This window comes from Natrix helvetica (assembly GCF_964273705.1).
Source record: "Natrix helvetica genome assembly, chromosome: 6".
NCBI lineage: Eukaryota > Metazoa > Chordata > Lepidosauria > Squamata > Natricidae > Natrix > Natrix helvetica.
In genome coordinates, this window is record NC_138553.1 from 2,976,538 (window position 1) to 2,997,278 (window position 20,741).

A 20,741-nucleotide genomic window follows, 5' to 3' on the forward strand; every position below is an offset into this window, starting at 1 on the left:
GTGGGGGGGAGAAGAAGGTGCAGAGGGTTCGAGACCACCGTGGGATGGAGAAGGGCAGAAGATAGGGGCAAGACCACGGGAGAACATTCGTGTAGCTCAGGGCCGAGCAGTGGGGTCCCGGGTGCTCTCTGGGCTTGGTGGCTTCCAATTAGGGAAGATCACAGGTGCTGGAAGGGAGTGGGGGTTTTGGAGAGGGGGAGGAGGAGGAGGGAAAAGACACTGGGTTCCTTGATGCTCTCTTGAGCTTGGTGGTTCTTTGAAGACATTTCATGACCCAACTACAGAACATCATCAGTGCTGGAAGGGAGTGGGGGTTTGTGAAGAGGAGGAGGGGGGGTTAATGCTAGGGAGGAGTCGTCCTTGTGCTATTTGAGTTTGGTGGTTGTCTTGCAGATGTTTCATTAGACAAACGAGGTAACGTCAGGGGTGGGAGGAGGGTTGCAGAGAGGAGGAGGAAGGGAAGGGGGTTAATGCTAGAGAGGAGGAGGAGTCCTTAGTGCTGAGATTGGTGGCTTTCGTGCAGATATTTCATGAACCAGCTAGATAATGTCAACAGTTCTAGAAGGGAGTGGGGTTTGTGAAGAGATGGGGGGTGGTGGTGAGATGGGGGTTAACATTATCAGTGCTAGAAGAGAAGGAGTCATCCTCTTTGCTACTTTCCGACCTTGGCTGTCTTCTTGCAGACGTTCCATGACCCAACTAGGTAACATCAACAGCTCTAGAAGGGAGTGGGGTTTGCTCTCTGTTTATATACAAAGGACTTGCCCTATCAGTGTTGGTGGGAGTGTTCTTGGAGGTTCCTTGATTAGGCTGTTGGGTACTGACCACCGTATCTTTCGGAATGTAAGATGCACCTCCCCCCCCCCCCCGCCTCCCAAAACTGCATGGAAATGTTGGTGCGTCTTATACACTGAATACAGCCATTTCTTGGCCTCCTGAAGCCCCGCCCCTGCGTCCCATTTTTGCAAAAAATGGGCAAAAAACAGACTGTTTTTGCATTCTCCCAGGAGTACTCTGCAGGCTTCAGCAGGGCTGGGGGAAGGCAAAAATGACCCGGTTTTTGCAAAAAATGGGCAGAAATGCCCTGTTTTCCACCCGTTTTTCATAAAAACTTGCGTTTTTGCCTTCCCCCAGCCCTGCTGAAGCCTGCAGAATGCTCCTGGGGGCTGGGGAGGACAAAAACTTTTTTTTTCTTACTTGCCTCTTCGAAATCTTGGTGCATTTTATATTCTGAAAAATACAGTATTTATCTGAGTTGGTAGTTTCTTGACTGGGGTATCATTGACAGCTGATGATGTTACCTAGTTGGGTCATGAAACGTCTGCAAGCAAATAACCCAGCTCAGAGAGCACCAAGGCCTTCACAGCCCTCCTCCCCTTCTTCCTCTTCCCCCTTTCATCCTCTTCCTCTCCACAAACCCCTGTCCCTTCCAGCACTGATGACCATTATCTAGTTTGTAACGCCATGAAACAATCTTCGATCTTCAATTGATCACTCAACATTAGATTTGGGTGTGTGTGTGTGTGCTTAGGAAATAAGTATCAGGAGGCATTGACTCCTGACCCCTGAAAGCAAGATGGACCTTAAACTAGAGAATTGTAAAAGAAAAATCCTATGTACAAATGACGGATAAGGAATTGGATTTTTTCTTCAAAGAGAACAAGAAAGAACATTACAAAATTACAAGAAGCAAAAAGTGGAAACTAATCAAGGGGAGAAGCAACTTAGAACTGAGGAGAAACTTCCTGGCAGTTAGAACAAATTAATCAGTGGAACAGAAGTTGCCTCCAGAACTTGTGAATGCCCCAACACTGGAAGTCTTTAAGATGATGTTGGATAGCCATTTGTCTGAAACGGTTTAGGGTTTCCTGCCTAGGTAGGGGGTTGGACTAGAAGACCTCCAAGGTCCCTTCCAACTCTGCGATTGTATTGTATTAAAATTTATGGGACACCACCAAAGCCTATGTGCAGGGTATAATTACAGCGTATATGGTGAAGAGAAATAAGGAGAAAAGGAAACAACAAATGCTATTAGAGGAGAAACTTAAAGAACTGAAGACCGTGCTGCAGGAAGAACCACAGAATAATAAAATTAAAGAAGAGAGAGACTTAATGAAACATAAGATTAATTTAACACTATATGAAGAAATGATACGGAATATAAAAATGACAACACTGTTTTGAAATAGCAAATAAACCCGGAAGATGGTCGGCCCATAAACTCAAGAAAGAAAAAAAAACCAAAAATTTAATACAGCAACTACAGGACGGACAAGGGACTCTGCATCCTAAGATAAGAGGAGGGGAAAAATATTATCCAACACTTTTTCCAAATCCTATGCAGTCAGGAAAGCGGTGCAGGAGGAGGAGAAAGAAAGGGAGCGTCACTCTACCTCTCCTTCCGATTTCACGCCGACCACTTTGCCGTTCTCCACGACAATTTCTTCGATGGGTTTGTTCAACATGTAGGTCCCTCCGTAGATGGCACTTAACCTGTCAAGGAAGCAATGGTCCCAAGGTGGTCAGGTGGCCCAAGTCGCGTGGCTTAATTGTCATCTCCGCTTGACTGAGCCCCAATCCCACAGGCGGACAATGGCTCTGGGGCCCTCTAATGATTATTTCTGCGCCTTCAAGTCACTTTACAACCTTGGCAACAACCTGGAGAAGTCCCTGCAGTTTTCTTAAGCAACATTTGTGGGAGATGTTTGCCATTGCCCCCTTCTTAGGGCTGAGAGAAAATGACTGGCCCAAGGTCAGTCAGCTGGCTTCGTATCCAAGGCAGTGATGGTGGTCTTCGCAAGTGCCGAAGCACCGGAAAATGCCCCCCAAAATAGGCCATTTTTTGACCGTAACAGCCTATATTTTGCCCGTTTTTCAGACCGTTTTCAGGCTGGTTTTGAAAATGGCCCCAAACAGCCTGAAAACGGTCAAAAAATGGCCTATTTTGGGGGCATTTTCCGGTGCTTCGGCACCTGCGAAGACCAGCTGGTGATGGCACGCACGCCCAGAGGTCTCTGTGTGCCACCTCTGGACGTGTGCCATAGGTTTGCCATCACGGATCTAAGGCAAGGCTAGAACCTGGGGTCTCTTGGTTTCTAAACTGGCGATGCCTTAACCACTACACCAAACAGCCTCTCTACGGCAGCATTTACTAGGCTTCTTTCTCCGTGCAATCTCCGTATTCCAAACGTGGAACTTTTCATCCCATCCCAAACTGGGGCTGGAGTCAAGAAAGGAACCGCCCAGCATCCCTGCGTAGTCACAAGCGAACCATGTCCAACCTCCCTCGAATTCAGCTGACCCTTTTCTAACTCCTAATGCCAGCGTACCAAGTAACGCAGCCACTGCAAGCGGAACTCAGAGGTAGGTAGATTCCTCAAGGAACGATTTATTGGCTACGACATATTTGGCCCAACTGGTGAAAACCGACTCTGAAAGTTGCCACGGTTTTCGCCCGGTTAAAAAGTGAAGATTTCCCCTTCCCCCAAGTCATCAGCCATATTGTCCAACTGAGATGCTGACCAGATGCTTGGTTACTCTATTACTCCTCCTCTCTCCAGCCACCTGTTGGATTGTCCTTGGTTCCCGCAGGAAAGCATTTTGTTTTGACTAGAAACCCCCAGCTATCTATTTTCCCCCTCCCTGCCCCTTCTTCTTCCTTGGGGCAACCCTGGAACCTCCAAGATGGCCTCAGCCAGGCTTGCTTCAGGGTTGACACCTAGCAGGTGCTGTCTGTCAGTTGAGAACATTTCTGTGCATGGTTTTTTTTAAAGCAATAAAACAGTTTACAGTGATCCCTCGGTACTCGGCTGCTTCAAAACCCTGTCGAATTTGGTACTCGATGCATCTTCATGCAAAAATATTGTCCCGATACTCGTCGTTTGTTTAGTACTCGGTATGCTGTGATAGAAAGAGAGAGGCAGCCACAGAGAATGGACAGAAAGTTGGCCATACTGGGAAGGCTGCTACAAAAGGAAGTGGGGGTGTCAGGTTTCCGAAAGATGCCCTAATTGATTCATGAGCCTCGAGCCAAGTTTCAAAAGAAAACCAGTCACTTATTAGGAGCCCCATTTCAGCAATACCCCATTGCAGTCAGATCTAAGCCTCATTTGAATTATGGCTGAACTTTGCCCGTGTTCCTCCCCTCCCCTCAGTCTGTGTCATAAATCACATTCTCCAATGAGGTGCACCCCTCACAAGCCTGCTGTAGTAATCTGAGATCCGACTCCAGCCGAAGGTATGCGTGGAATGCGCTTCCCCCTCCCCTTTCCTCACCATGGCAACTTTATGAGTTGACAAGGGGATGACTACAGAGGGTGGACAGGAAGTCGGAGATGCTGCTGGGAAGGTGGTTGATGTAGGAAAAGGGACAGATAAGAAATCCTACCCACCGGAATCAAAAGATCATGTGATAAGTCACGTGGTTTCTTTGATACTCATTATTTTTAGTACTCCTCATTCCTCCCGCAACCAATTCACCACGAGTACCGAGGTACCACTGTAACTGCACCTTCCTGTGCGTAGGTACGAGTAGCAATACGTCAATTTAACTGAACCTTTGTGTATCCAGCTGATCTTTCCTGCCTGATACCTACTGGGCTATGCGGGGATCCCAACCAGAAAAATACACCAGAAATGGAAGAATGCTCATTGGGGCTGGCAGCCCAGACACGTCCACCCAGCAAAGGCCTCACCTGGCAAATCCCTGGGGAAGCTCCCCCAAGCCATAGAGGGGGTAGAGGTAGGGACTTTTGCCGTATCTGGCCAAAGACTCGCTGTAGAGTTTAATCCTGTTGATGGTTTCTTGACAAGGTTGATCCAGGTAGCTAAAAGGAGAGAAAGTTGAGATCAGGGTTGGGCAGCTATGACAGCTTTATGACCTGAGAACCACCCCACATTTCCCCCCCAAAATAAGACTATGCCTTACTTTCTTTTGGGCCCCAAAATAAACACTAGGGCTTATTTTCGAGGGGAGTGTCTCCCCCCACCAAATGTACAGGAGGTCCACCTCTTCTGCTTGTTCGAGGTGGGGCAGGAGGCCATGCGATGCACCAGTGCTGCCACAATGAGGCAGGGGGAGGATGTGGAGCTGCCCCATGCGCTACGCAACGTCTTACCTGAGGGTCCCCGCAGCCAGGCCACCCACGGCCCAACACCTGCCTTGCCTTGTGGACACGGCACTGACGCACCGCTTCATCTCCTGCCCTGTTGTGGCCGCGAACAAGCAGAAGAAGTGGGCCGGCAGCCACATGGGCTCCTACTGCACATGTCAGGTGTTGGGGTACGGATGGCCTGGCGGTGGGGGCCCTCAGGTAAGACGGTGTGGGGCGGCACCACAAGCAACCAGACGGAATGGCAGGCTGTGCAATCTCTTAAGTAGGGCTTATTTTGGGAGGCAGGGCTTATATTAGGCGCAACTGTAAAAATCATGCTACGTTATTTTCGGGAAAGCAAAGTCGCAGTCCCCAGGTCTCTCTCTCCTCTCCCTCTCTCTTTCTCTCTCCCTCCCCCCCTCTCTCCTCCCTCCCTCCCTCTCCTTCTCTCTCTCTCTCTCGGGGGACGCTTACTCATCCGTCCTGTAGAGGGCCAGGGCGTGGCCCGTGAAGTCAATCACATCCTGGCCGAGATCAAACTTCTTGTAGACGTCGCGCATGGTGGTTTTCTTGGGATCCACCCCTTCGAACGTGCGGGAGTCATTCTCGTCAAAGTTGGCCACGTAGACCAGAAACTTCCGGAAGCGCCTTTTCTCAAACAGGCCCATCAAGCCTTCAAAGGGGGGAAAACAGCTCAATTTTTTTTTTAAGCACCAAGGGTGAAAAATGTGCACTTTCTATCTTGGTTTGTTCTGGAGCTCGGACAGAAGCAGCCATGTGGGCTCCGGTTGGTTCTCCCCAGCTGTGGGCTAGAGGCTGTTTTGGGGTATAGGGAGTCCTCAATTTACAATTGTTCGTTTTAGTGACCGTTCAAAGTTACAATGGCACTGAAAAAAAAAACGAATTGACCATTCTCCGTTGCAGCTTCTTCCCTGATCAAAATTTGGACGCTTGGCACCTGGCTCATACTTATGACGGTTGCAGTGTCCCGGGGTCACGCAATCCCCCTTTTGCGACCTTTCCACAAGCAAAGTCAAAGGGGAAGCCAGATTCGCTTAACAACCGCCTTATTGCAGGGGTGTCCAAACTTGGCAACTTTAAGACTTGTGGACTTCAACTCCCAGAATTCCCCAGCCAGCAGAGCTGGCTGGGGAATTCTGGGAGTTGAAGTCCACAAGTCTTGAAGTTGCCAAGTTTGGACACCCCTGCCTTATTGACTTAACAACAGCAGTGATTCGCTTAACAACTGTGGCAAGAAACGTCATAGAGTGGGGGTACAATGATCTTAGCAACTGTCTGGCTTAGGCATGAAAGTTTTTGGCCCCAATGTGGTTGTATGTCGAGGACCACCCGTACAGTAATCTCGCAACCCACATCGCAACCCATTGATTGGGATCCATCGAGGGAAAGAGGGATGGGCTTACTAGAGGCGAGAGCTTCGGCTTCGGTCGAAGGGACTTTGTAGATCTTCCCGCCCTTGTAGACAAAGCTCCCTTCGATCACCTTGAAGTCCAGGTAGCGAGTGACCTCTGTGTACAGCAGCATCTTCACCAGTTGGCCTGCAGAGATAGCAAGTCCAGAAGGAACCCAGTCAGGCAGGGAAAGCAGGTTGATGAACAGAATAACTGGGATTTTTATCCAGACAGTAGGGGGAGCTACGGGACCAAAGGCAGGATGGGAATCGAAAGAGCAGAACCAGCGAGCTGTTTCCAGCCACTCACCGCAGGCCATGAGGAATTTGGGGATCAGGTCGACGTTCCAGTCTCTTCCTCGGCCCATCGTCTCCGGTATGGTTCCCGGCAGTTGAAACCTTTTGTATAGCTTTTAAGAAGAAGAGGGGAGGAGTTAGGGTGGGCTGTGCAGTTCACACACCCAAGAAGGAATGTCTTAAAAGAAGAAGAAGAAGAAGAAGAAGAAGAAGAAGAAGAAGAAGAAGAAGAAGAAGAAGAAGAAGAAGAAGGAAGCTCAGAGAAGGACTGTTAAAAGCATCCCACCACCATCCCACCAATCACCCTTAGATCTTTCAATGGAGGGAAGGGGGGAGAAGTGAGAAGGAGATGGAAATGAAAGGAAGGAGTAAAAAAGGGAGGGCTGGAGAAGAGGGAAGGGAGGAGATGGGAATGGAAGGAAGGAGGGCTGGAGAAGAGGAAAGGAAGAAAGGAAACAAAGGAAGAAAGAGAATGAAAAAAGGGGGGAAAGAAAAAGAAAGAAAAGAAAGCAAGAAAGAGAGAAAAGAAAAGCAAAAGGGAAAAAAGAGGAAAAAAGGGAGAAACTGTGTGAGAGAAAGACATAGAGAAAGGAAGAAAGAAAGAAAGAAAGAAAGAAAGAAAGAAAGAAAAAGAAAAAAAAGGAAAGAGGGGAGAGAAAAAGAGAAATGCTCACATCTTCCAGGGGGGTAATGGAAGCACTTTCCCCTCCATAGTAAGCGTTCCGATCCATGTGCAGAACCTTCTTGCCATTGACGGACATAATGCCCGAGAGAATGCATTCCTGCAGAGAAGAGATCCAGGAACAAAATTAAGGACTCCCCAACTACCGTGGGGGGCACAAGAGGCCCATCGCAAAGCAGAAAACATTCATGGCCTTGCTCAAAGTCCAGCAGGCGCCCATCACAAAACTGTCTCGTGTGAGGACAGGTACAGCATTCAGCTAGGAAAAGGCCCCGGGTTCTTACGGTTGCAACCAATCGGTTCTTCCTAGAACGGTGATGGCTAATTTTTTGGCTGTTGCGTGCTGAAAACACGCATGCATGCGCACACCCATAATGCAATGTGTGCGCAATGCCCCCCGCACATGTGACTGCCCCTGCGCTCCATTTTGGGCCTAGCAGACCTCCCTGAAGCCTCCTGAGACCAAACACCCCACCTCATTCCCCCCCTCCCCCACTCATTTCCCACATGCGCACAACCCGCGCATGTGCGGCAGAGACCAGAAAATCAGCTGGCCGATGGGAGGCGCACACATGCGTGGTGGAGCTGAGCTGGGGTGACGGTTTGTGCACCCGCAGAGAGGGCTCCGTGTGCCACATGGTCTTAGGTTTGCCATCACGATCCTAGAACGTATTTGCAGTTGTAACAGAAATCGTCTTTGCAGTTTTAGGGGTTCGTTGGTGCCATGTTGTATTTTGGGAAGAATAGATTTATTGGAGAGATTGGGGGGGGGGGGAGAGGAGAACTCCCTATGGGGCCTCTGGAGAGGACAAGGGGGAAAGAGGGAAAAATGGGTATAAATCCAGATTTTATTCTCCCCAAAGCCTGGGATGACGAGAAAATCCCAGCCTAATGGTTCATTTCCTATTGAAAACACATCCCGTTTTCAATTTCACCCAGAGGGGTAAAAAAAAAAAAAAGATTTGTTTAAAAAATTCCTTTACGTACCCCAATACTACCCATAACAGGGTAGAGCAGAGGAGTTTGGGAATTATCTACAGGATAAAGTCGCTCAAATCCGGATGGGATGGACCCCTTTCAGTGATTCAGTAGAGACGCCCGTTGCGAGTCTTGAGGGACCGCTTTGGGAGGAGTTCGACTCGGTTACCATCGAGGATTTGGACAGGTTGCGTGGACGTCTGCGACCTACCACATGTTTATTGGACCCGTGTCCCTCCTGGCTTGTACTGGCATCCTGGGAGGTTACGCGCGACTGGCTCCTGGGCCTGGTGAACGCCTCGCTGGGTGAGGGTTCTCTACCGGCCGCCTTGAAAGAGGCGGTGGTGAGGCCCCTGCTCAAGAAGCCTTCCCTGGACCCAACGGACCTAGTCAATTATCGTCCAGTCTCCAACCTTCCTTTTTTAGCGAAGGTTGTAGAGAGTGTGGTAGCACAGCAGTTCCCACGTCACCTGGAGGAAAATGATTATCTAGACCCGCGCCAGTCCGGCTTCCGACCCGGGCACAGCACAGAGACGGCCTTGGTCGCATTGGTTGATGATCTCTGGAGGGCCAGAGATAGGGGTTGTTCCTCTATCCTGGTCCTATTAGATCTCTCGGCGGCGTTCGATACCATCGACCATGGTATCCTGTTGCACCGGCTAGAGGGGCTGGGAGTCAGGGGCACCGTCTTACGGTGGTTTGGCTCCTACCTCTCTGATCGGACGCAACGTGTGTTGACAGGGGAGCAGAGTTCGACCCGGAGGCCACTCACATGTGGAGTGCCACAGGGATCGGTACTCTCGCCTCTCCTGTTCAACACATATATGAAACCGCTGGGCGAGATCATCCGTGGTTTTGGGGTGGGATATCATCTGTATGCTGATGATACTCAGCTATACATTTCCACCCCGAACCACCCCAATGAGGCCGTCGAAATGATGTCCCGGTGTCTGGAGGCCGTACGGGTCTGGATGGATGGCAACCGACTAAAGCTCAACCCTTCCAAGACGGAGTGGCTGTGGCTTCCGGCCTCCCGGTTCAACCAGGTGTTTCCATCTCTGGCCATCGGGGGCGTCCAACTAGCCCCCATGGAACAGGTGCGCAATTTGGGCGTCCTCCTGGATGCCCGGCTGTCCATGGATAACCATGTAACAGCCGTGGCAAGGGGGGCGTTCCATCAGGTCCGCCTGATGCGCCAATTGCGCCCCTTATTGGACCGGGATGCCCTACGCACAGTCACCCATGCGCTAGTGACGTCTCGCCTGGATTACTGCAATGCTCTCTACATGGGGCTTCCCTTGAGATGCACTCGGAGACTACAGTTGGTCCAGAACGCGGCCGCGCGGGTGATTATGGGGAGGACTAGGTACTCCCCTGTAACACCTCTCCTGCGCGAGCTGCACTGGCTTCCTGTGGTCTACCGAGTGCGTTTCAAGGTTTTGATTATGATCTTTAAAGCGCTTCATGGCACAGGGCCTAGTTATATGCAGGATCGCATCCTGCCCCACACATCCCTACGACCAATTCGCTCACACAGAGAGGGACTTCTCCGGGTGCCGTCCGCCAAACAGTGCCGGGGGGCGACACCCAGGAGCAGAGCCTTCTCTGTGGTGGGCCCAGCCCTGTGGAATGACCTCCCCCGTGACATCAGGATTACTTCCGATCTCCGCTCCTTCCGTGTACAGCTGAAGACCCACCTCTTTCAATTATCTGGCCTGGCTCAATCGTAATTATTCTTATTCCTCCTAACTGTTTTTAAATTGTATTTTAAAAGTTAAATCTTAATTTTATATCGGGTTTTTACAATTGGGGTATTTTAATGCGGGTCTTTTAACTGTCTATATGATGTAAATTGTTTACCTCCTCCGAGTCCGTGTTTGTGTATCTGTATGTATGTTCTGTATGTACGCCTATGTGTTTTATATATTTTCTGTGTTTTATATGCCCCATTGTACGCCGCCCCGAGTCCTACTTGGAAAGGGAGCGGCTAATAAATTCAAACTTATTATTATTATTATTATTATAAATAAACCTGTAACTCAACAAATACATTTCAACAACAACATGTTAGAGCTTATATGTAGTTTATATGTTTTTCCCCCCCCAACGTCAGTTCCCTGGATGTGCCAGGGTGCCAAGGCTGAAGCAACCGTTCGGGTGATCCTCGTTTAAGCAAACGTCAGGAGTTACAACGGGACTGAAGGAAAGTGAGTTACCACTGGCCACAGCTCACACTTACGACCATCGCAACATCCATAAACAACCAATATGTATTTACAATCACTGCGGCATCACATGACTGCCATTCACAGCTGGCTTCCGACAAGCAAAGTTAAACAGAAGCCAGATTCGCTTAACAACCGATTCACCTAATAACTATAGTGATTCCCTTAACACAGGGGTGTCCAAACTTGGGAACTTTAAGACTTGTGGACTTCAACTCCCAGAATTCCCCAGCCAGCCATGCTGGCTGGGGAATTCTGGGAGTTGAAGTCCACAAGTCTTAAAGTTCCCAAGTTTGGACACCCCTGCCTTAGCAACTATGGCAAAATGGTCGTAAAATCGTACCCAGCTCCTTTTAACAACTGGCCTGCTTAGCAAAAGGAAATATTGGTCTCGGCTGTGGGTGTAAATCTAAGAGGTAGGAAGTTAAGTGGATTGGGGGGGGGGGGCGCTTAGAAAAGATAGAACTTGTTGTATCCTTCTTTTTCCCCGTTACATAGCAACTTAGTATTATAACACAAGCATCTAAAGAGCAGAGATGTCACTCTGCCAATCAAAAGTGCATATGGTTCAAGGCTAGTTTTCCCAGTTGCAATGGATGGCTGTGAAAGTTGGACCATAAGGAAGGCTGAGCGCCAAAGAATGAAGGCCTCTGAACTCTGGTGCTGGAGAAGAAGACTCCTGCATTGAGTCCCTTGGACTGCAAGGCCATCCAACCGGTCAGTCCTAGAGGAGATCCACCCTGGCTGCTCTTTAGAAGGCCAGATCCTGAAGAGGAAACTCAAATCCTTTGGCCACCTAATGAGAAGAAAGAAGGACTCCCTGGAGAAGAGCCTCACGCTGGGAACGATGGAGGGCAAAGGAAGAAGAAGGGGACGACAGAGAAGGAGGGGGCTGGATGGAGTCACCGAAGCAGTCGGCCTGAGCTTAAATGGACTCCAGGGGATGGTAGAGGACAGGAAGGCCTGGAGGAGTATGGTCCATTGGGTCAGATGATGGGTCGGACAAGACTTCGCAACTCACAACAACTAATTATAACACAATCCTTAACTGAGGAGACAGTGAAAGAAAACGTGCAATGCTAACAAGCAGTGAGCACAGGGCTTTGCTCCAAGAAGGAGATTTAGGGACAGCTGTTTTGGGGAAGAAAATGATCTGCCTTTGCCCGGCAATCAATATGGGTCAACTAGTTAGTAAGCTTAATCTCTCTCCTCCCTTCCTCCTTTTCTTGAAACAACTTGCCTCCCAAAGGTGTGAATACTCCATCACGGGAGGTTTTAAAGAAAAGATTGGACAGCCATTTGTCTGAAATGCTGAAGGGTTTCCTGCAGGGGGTTGGACTAGAAGACCTCCAAGGTCCCTTCCAACTCTGTTACTCCTTTTTCTCTCTTCCTTCCTTCTTTCCCCTTCTTTCTCTCCTCCCTCCCTTATTTCTCTCATTCCTTCCTTTCCTTCCTATCTTCCTTTCCTTTCCTTCCTTCCTTCCCTCCATCCCTCTCAGTAGACTTCCAAGCTGCTTGCCGGATTGGAAGTTGCCCTAAAAGAGATGATTTCAGCTGACCTGGGCGTCTGGCTGAACCGGTTTGATCCCTGGAGGGTAGAGTTCAGCTGACAGAATTCTAGCTCTGGGGTGGAGGTCAGCCCTTAAGGTCCACCGAGGTCTTTTCCGGTGGCTTTGCTTTTTTTCTTTCTTTCCCCCTTCCTCTTCTGGCATTGCATAAGAAGGCGGGACACCTAAGAGGCCGGCTGCTGCTCACCTCAACCCTTCCTCTTGGCCTTTCGCTTTCAACTTTCAACTTCTGTGCGCTGCTCCGAACTTGCACTTGGCAACAGGGTGTGTGTGTGTGACAATAACTTCGGCTGGAGGCTCCTCTGCTCACCTGGGAGATGTTCTCCTACCCGGAGCAGACCTGCCCTACAGAAACCTTATCCATCACTTTCTTCTCCCCCTCCCTACCTCCTTTCTTCCCTCTGTCATCCTTCTCTTCTCTATTTCCCCTTCTCCTCTCTCCCTTTCCACTCCTTCTTTCTCCCCCCCACCACATTTCTTGATGGTTGATCTCACCACCACGGATTGCTGCTAGAACAGGTAATTCTGGGAGTTGAAGTCCACAGGTCGTAAAGGTTGCCTACCTTTGCCCACCCCTGCTCTAGAAGGAAGGACCAGCAGATAGGCGGTTTCCACGATTACTGTTTTTGTAATGTTTTATCTGTTAGGATTTTAATTTTTTCAGGCTGAAAGCCATCCAGAGTTATTTTGCTACAAGATGGGTGGCAAATTAGGTAGGTGGATGGATGGATGGATGATAGAGATGATAGATAAATTGATTAGAGATTGATAGATTAGAGATTGATTGATATTATTATTATTATTATTATTATTATTATTATTATTATTATTATTATTATTATTATTATTATTATTATTATTATTATTATTATTATTATTTGAACTTATTAGTCGCCCCCTCTCCCCACAGGGACTCGGGGCGACGTACAAAAGTATTATATAGCATACAGAGGAGGTAAGAATAAATAAATAAGTTACAATACCTAAAAAAGTTAAAACCCCAGTGAAATTAACCCTTAAAAACTAAAATTACCAATTAAAAATGCCCTGGGCTGGAGAGATTGTAGTATTATGCCAGGTCAGCTAGTCGAAACAGGTAGGTTTTCAGCTTCATACGGAAGGAGCGAAGGTCGGTTGTTGTCCTGATGTCTGGGGGGAGGTCATTCCAAAGGGTGGGGCCCACTACAGAGAAGGCCCTACTCCTGGGCGTCGCCCTCTGGCACTCTCTGGAGGACGGCACCCGGAGTAGTCCCTCTCTGTGTGAGCGGACGGGTCGCAGGGATGTATGGGGCAGGACGCGATCCCGCAGGTAACTAGGCCCTGTGCCATGGAGCGCTTTGAAGGTGGTAACCAGCACCTTGAAGCGCACCCGGTAGGCCACAGGAAGCCAGTGCAGCTCGCGCAGGATGGGTGTTATATGGGAGAACCTCGATCTCCCCATAATTACCCGCGCGGCTGCATTCTGGACCAACTGCAGTCTCCGGGTGCACCTCAAGGGGAGCCCCATGTAGAGAGCGTTACAGTAGTCCAGGCGAGATGTCACCAGCGCGTGAGTGACTGTGCGCAAGGCCTCCCGGTCCAAATGGGGCCGCAATTGGCGCACCAGGCGAACCTGGTGGAACGCCCCCCTCGCCACGGCTGCCACGTGATCTTCCATAGACAGCCGGGCATCAAGGAGGACGCCCAAATTGCGCGCCCCTTCCACCGGGGCTAATTGATCGTCCCCAATGGCCAGCGATGGCATATGCTGGTTGAACCGGGAAGCCGGAAGCCTTTAATGATAGATTAGAGATTGATTGATAAATTGATTAGAGATAGATGGATGGATGGACGGATAGATATAGAGATAAGTAGACAGACACAGATGACTGATAGATTAGAGAGATATACAGATGAGAGAGAGATAGGTAGATAGATGATGGATGAGAGGGATAGGGAGATAGAAGTGAGAGACAGACAGATCTGTCCCCAGCTGTATTTGATAGTTCTACCATCAGCTCCATCTTCCACTGTAAGTAGTTATATAATTTCTTGATCAATTTATCCTCTCTACCTTGTAAAATTTTATCTAGATCTTGCAGTTCTTTTTGGAATCTGTGATGTCCTTTATCTTTCTTATATCTAGCCTGTATCTGCATAATATGGTCACCAATCAATGTCTATGGCCCAGTTCTATTAGTTCTAATCTTATTTTTACACCCACCCCCGATCGTTTAGTAAATCTTTATATCTTTTTATTTTATCTATGTCTAATACATTTGGGTATTAACGCTTCCACCGTTGATAGCCAATTCGGAATTTTAATATAGTGTTTTCCTTTAGTTTTTTGCCATACTTGTAGCAAAGCATCCCAAATTAAATGTTTCTGAAAATAATTGTGGGTTTTATTTTTGCCATCCCATTTACAATGGATGTATACCGAGGTGGATATGTTGTACAGAAGGAAATTTGGGGGGGGGGGGGGGGGGGAGGAATCGGTCTTTAAAAAAAAGTTTAATAAAAATATTTTTTTTAAAAAGAATAACTGCATTCTTAACCAGAAATTTCTTTTCTTTTCATATTGTAAGAGGGAGAGAAACAGGAACAACGGCCACGCTTCAAAGCCTGGTCTCAAATCCTTTTGATCCGGTATAAATCTATTTCTGATGATACAGGATTAGGGTCCCATTAGGGTTAATGGGATTAGGAGGCCAACTCCCCTTCCTGCATTTTAAGCGCTCTGTTTATCTAGAGCAGGGGTGTCCAAACTTGGCAACTTTAAGACTTGTGGACTTCAACTCCCAGAATTCCCCAGCCAGCTGGCTGGGGAATTCTGGGAGTTGAAGTCCACAAGTCTTAAAGTTGCCAAGTTTGGACACCCCTGCAATAAGGCAGTTGTTAAGCGAATCTGGCTTCCCCTTTGACTTTGCGATTTTGGTTTCAATTCGATTTAAATCACAATTTAAATCATGATTTAAAATCACAAGTAAAAAGGCTGGATTTAAATCAACTCAATTGAAATCATAATTTTTAAAGAGCAGCTGTCCTCTCTGTCTTGTAGCGACTCCTCCTCCTCCTCTAACCGACTCATCAACAGTCCCAATATTGAAGAATATACAACCTCATGCTACATAACTAAACTCTTTTCACGCAGAATAAACTAAATTATGAAGGTATCTTAAATAGAAAACTATCTTTAGGTAGATTTTTCCTATTCCAAAAGCATTTTATTAAAATAAATTCAAAAAAACCTTTTTAAAAAATCTGCTTTAAATCGAAAAAATCGATTTAAAAATTTTAAAAATCCCATTTTTAAAAAGTTTTTTTTAAAAAATCATCCATTTTTATCCACCCTGCTCCCAAACAGCCCTTCCAGCAGAGACAGCGAAGTTTAAAGCTAGCAGGGGTGTCTGCTAAGAAGCAGGGCAAGCCGATTCTTGCCTGTGAGACCATCTCGGTTCCTGCCTCATAGTTGGGGAAAAAAATATATTCAAATTTTAATTAAGCTGGAGGCTTAAACTACGGCCTCCTTTTTTTTTTTGAAGGCTCTGCAAATCAACCTGACGTTTTGCAGGGTGCAGGAAAGCTACAACTTGGCATCCCTGGCAATCCCGGAGCCCGCCAGCCGAGACGAAATTGCAATTGGCTCCACCCGACATGGAGAATGTGCAGAGAGGGAAGAATCTGGAAAGTACGGTTTGCAAAAGAGACTCGCCCGACGGCGACTGATTTTGCAGACTGGAATTCTTTCCGTTTAAGAGGGGGAAACTGTAATTTTGCCTGATGGCTCTGATGCCCTTCTCCAATCCCAAGTCAGATGTGGGCTACAGCGTGTCCACAACTTATAATTCACTTACTGTCCGTTTCACATTACGACGGCACTTAACAAAGTGACTTAGGACCGCTTTTCACTCTGACGACCGTTGCAGCATTCCTGCAGTCACGAGGTCAACAGACACTTGGGAACTGACTCACATTTATGACAGTTGCAAGGCCCCGAGGTGATGTGATCCCCTTTTGCAACCTTCCAAGAAGCAATGGCGAAGTCAGAGTCACTTAACCATGGTATTACTAAGTTAACGACTGCAGTGATTCACTTAACAATTGTGGGTTAGAAAGGTTTGCAGAATGGAGCCAAATTCAATACAATACAATACAATAGTAGAGTTGGAAGGGACCTTGGAGGTCTTCTAGTCCAACCCCCTGCCTAGGCAGGAAACCCTATACCGTTCCAGACAAATGGCTATCCAACATCTTCTTAAAGACTTCCAGTGTTGGAGCATTCACAACTTCTGGAGGCAACTTCTGTCCCACGGATTAATTGTTCTAACTGTCAGGAAGTTTCTCCTCAGTTCTAAGTTGCTTCTCTCCTTGATTAGTTTCCATCCATTGCTTCTTGTTCTGCCCTCAGGTGCCTTGGAGAATAGCTTGACTCTCTCTTCTTTGTGGCAACCCCTGAGATATTGGAAGACTGCTTTTATGTCTCCCCTAGTTCTTCTTTTCATTCAACTAGACATATCCAGTTCCTGCAACCGTTCTTCATGTTTAATCCTCCAGTTCCCTAATTATCTTTTTTGCTCTTCTCTGCACTCTTTCTAGAGTCTCCACATCTTTTTTACATCGTGGTGACCAAAACTGAATGCAGGATTGCAAGTGTGGCCTTACCAAGGCCTTATAAAGTGGTATTAACCCTTCACGTGATCTTGATTCTCTCCCTCTGTTGATGCAGCCTAGAACTGTGTTGGCTTTTTTGGCAGCTGCTGCCCACGGCTGGCTCCTATTTAAATGGTTGTCCACTAGGACTCCAAGATCCCTCTCACAGTTACTCCTATTGAGCAAGGTACCACCTATACTGTACCTGTTAATTCTCTTAAACGGCTGTCTCACTTAGCAGCAGAAATTTTGGCCTCACTTGAGAATTACTTATTTAAGATTTCCACAGCCTGTGGAAGCCAAATTTCCCCAAAATCAACCAGGAGAAAAAGAATCCAAGAAAGCAATATTGCTAGACCAATGTGTTATTTATGCCCTTGGTAACTTTTAAGCTGGATGGACTTCAATTCCCAGCATTCCCTAGCCGGCTTTGCTGCCTAGGGAATGCTGGGAGTTGAAGTCCACCCAGCTTACAAGTCCCCTCAGCTTTCCACTTTCATGCAAAGTAGTTTCCTTAAAAACCAATTTTGACTTCTAAGGCAGTGATTTCGCAGCTAGGGCAGATATTTGATGGAAGCACTGACTGCACCATCTTGTACAAGTATTCCTCAACTTACAACCATTCGTTTAGTGACCATTTTGAAGTTACAAAATGGCCCTGGAAAGAAAAGGGACCTATGGCCGTTTTTCACACTTAAAACCATTGCTAGGGTCGTGTGATCAAAATTTGGATGCTTGGCAACTGGCATGTACTTATGACAGTTGCAGTGCCCTGGGGTCACGTGACCCCTCCCCCTTTGAGGCCTTCTGACAAGCAAGATTCCCTTAACAACTGTGTCACTGAGTTAACAAGTCCTGTGATTCGCTTAACAACGGTGGCAAGAAAGGTTTGCAGAATGGGGCGAGACTCACCTTAACGTTGGTCTCGCTTAAGCAGTGGAAATTATGGTGGCGAGTCATGGACTCCCTACAACAGGGGTGTCCAAACTTGGCAACTTTAAGACTTGTGGACTTCAACTTCCAGAATTCCCCAGCCAGAGCTGGCTGGGGAATTCTGGGAGTTGAAGTCCACAAGTCTTAAAGTTGCCAAGTTTGGACACCCCTGCCCTACAATAAAGCCTCCTTCAGATCAAAGCCATGGGATAACCTCCGTATCACGGTTAGCTGCCTCATGGAAAGTGAGACGGGTTGCGTCAAAGAAGGTACGGGAAATGACCTAAGATAGTTAATGATTGAGTTGAATCACAAGGGACAAATTGTCAGGGGTTCCAAAGATTAAGCCGCTATCACAACCATCACAGGGAGGCTGTGAGCAATTCCAGGTCCAATGGGAAAAAGAAAAACAGAGGAAAGGAAAATATAGATTGCAAAGATTAGGTTTTCAAGACCGTAATTGGAATTTTTCCCTCCCTTCAGTTTTGTCAATTAACCAGAGGAATGGTTCTCTAAAAAGCTGGCAAGCACCCTGACAAAGAAGACACCAGGAGGAGCAACTATGAAGCACATACACACACCAGGGGTGTCAAAATCAATCTAATTGAGGGCCGCATGGGGGGGGGGGGGAGAGAGCCAGAAGTGGCCGACTGGGTGGGTGTGGCCAGCTTGACGCCACTCCCCAAATTGCTGGCATGTTTCCTCTTTGCACTGGGTAGACCAGGCCGAAGCCACGCTGGCTGGCCCCTTCTAGGGGCCACATTGTGGGCCACATCCAGCCCTTGGGCCTTGTGTTTGACATCCCTGCTATATGAATAGAATAGAAGTAGACTAGAAATAGAATAGGAAATAGAAAAGAATATAGAAGTAGAATAAAATAGAAGAATAGATTAGAATAGAAATAGAAGTAGTAGTAGAATAGAATAAGGAAAGGAATAGTAGAATAGAATAGAATAGAATAAGGAAAGGAATAGTAGAATAGAATAGAATAGAATAGAAGTAGAATAGAAATAGGAATAGGAATAGAAGTAGATTAGAAATAGAATAGAATAAGAAATAGAATAAGAAATAGAAAAGAATAGTAGAAGTAGAATAAAATAGAAGAATAGAAATAGAAAAAGTAGAAGTAGAGTAGAAATAGAATAGAATAAGGAATAGAAAGGAATAGAAAAAATAAAATAGAAGTAGAAGTAGAATAGAAATAGAAGTAGAATAGAATAAAATAGGAATAGGAAGAGAATAAGAAATAGAAGAGAAGAGGAATAAATAGAATATAATTCTTTATTGGCCAAGTATGATTGGACACACAAGGAATTTGTCTTCAGTTCATAAGCTCTCAGTCTACACAAAAGCTTTAAGTGACAGATCATGATCATAGTCGTCATAAAAATACTTTAATCATAAATACTGTATTAAATATTAAAATGTTACCAGGGGCATGCTCTAACCACAAAGAGCAACTTTGCTGCCCTACAACTTCTCCTGAACTTTGTGACTCATGCAATCTGTTTCCTCTGTGTAACTTTGCCGCAACAGAAGCATCTCTTCATGTAGGCCCAGGAAGGAAAGTCCTAAAATCTGTGTGAGCTTTTCATTTAGACCAGAGGTGTCTCCAAACCTGGCACTGAAAAGTGACTTACCAACTGTTTTTCACACGACCGTTGGCAGCATCCCCGTGGTCAAAATTTGGACGCTTGGCAACTGGCTATTTATGATGGCCGTAGTGTCCCCGGGGTCATGCGGTCCCCCTTCTGGTAAGCAGAGTCAATGGAGGAGCCAGATTGACTTAACAACCGTGGTACTAACTTACAACTAAAGTGATTGACGTAACAACCGTGGCAAGACAGGTCGTAAAACAGGGCAAAACACACTTAACTGCCTCCCGTTGCAATGGGAATTGATGCTCAATTGTGTTTGTAAACTGAGGATCACCTGAATGTATAAGCCACAGACGGCTGGTACGTCAATCCAAGCATCCAGCTGCCTCCCCTCCTCCAAGATTTTGCAGCTTCTGGAAGCTTCCCATGGAAGCTTTCCTAAGGGTGGATAAGCGGTGCAGGCTGCAAGATCCAGCAGAAGCAGCAGCCGAGTGACACATCTGTTCCAGCATCTGGCAAACCAATGTGCCAATTACTGACAGCAACCCAACGAACGGCCGTTCCAAAATAAAAGTTTAAAATTGGATTAGACTGGATCTTGAGATAGACTTTCTTACATGCTCTGAACTGATCCTTTGGGAACAGGGCATTATGAAGACACAATAGAATGAATGAGTTGGAAGGGACCTTGGAGGTCTTCTAGTCCAGCCCCCTGATCAAGCAGGAGAACCTATACTATTTCAGATACATGACTGTCTAGTCTCTTCTTAAAAACCTCCAGTGATGGAGTGCCCATGGTTTCTGGTGGCAAGTTGTTCCAATGGTTAATTGTTCTCAGTGTTAGAAGTTTCTCCTTCATTCCAGGTTGCTTCTCTCTTTGATTAATTTCCAACCATTGTTTCTTGTTCCTGTCCTGGTGCTTTGGAGAATTGGACCCCCTCTTGTTTGTGGCAGTCCCTCAAATACTAGAATACTGCTATCATGTGTCGTCCCCCCCCCCCAATTCTTCTTTTCTCTGGACTAGCCAGACCCAAATCCTGCAGCCGTTATAACTTCGAGCAGTCACTAAATGAACTGTTGTAAATTGAGGACTATCTGTATTTCGTTAGCAATAAAAAGCAGTAAAGAATCCAGTGGCATCTTAAAGACTAGCGCAAACTTATTATTGCAGAAGCTGCTGTGAATCGCAATTAATTTCGGATATTACCAGAATCTTTTTCTAAGGCTCCCGCCCCTGCCAGCAATTCTTGTTTCAGGAAGTGGATTATGATTTGCAAATATTATTTCGAAACGAAGGTGCTGAGGCAGCATTACAACTGGGCTG

General features: G+C 46.9%; 1 protein-coding gene across 1 annotated transcript in view; it reads right to left on the reverse strand.

Annotated features, from left to right (window-relative positions):
- Nucleotides 1-20,741, reverse strand: part of GDI2 (GDP dissociation inhibitor 2) — a 33,509-nt gene that overhangs the window by 3,758 nt on the left and 9,010 nt on the right. The window contains exons 2-7 of the mRNA XM_081957618.1: nt 7,476-7,583; nt 6,815-6,914; nt 6,518-6,652; nt 5,568-5,766; nt 4,695-4,826; nt 2,394-2,493 (exon numbers count right to left, since the gene is read on the reverse strand). Coding sequence (XP_081813744.1) covers nt 2,394-2,493; nt 4,695-4,826; nt 5,568-5,766; nt 6,518-6,652; nt 6,815-6,914; nt 7,476-7,583 — 774 coding nt within the window. The remainder of the gene's footprint in view (nt 1-2,393; nt 2,494-4,694; nt 4,827-5,567; nt 5,767-6,517; nt 6,653-6,814; nt 6,915-7,475; nt 7,584-20,741) is intronic.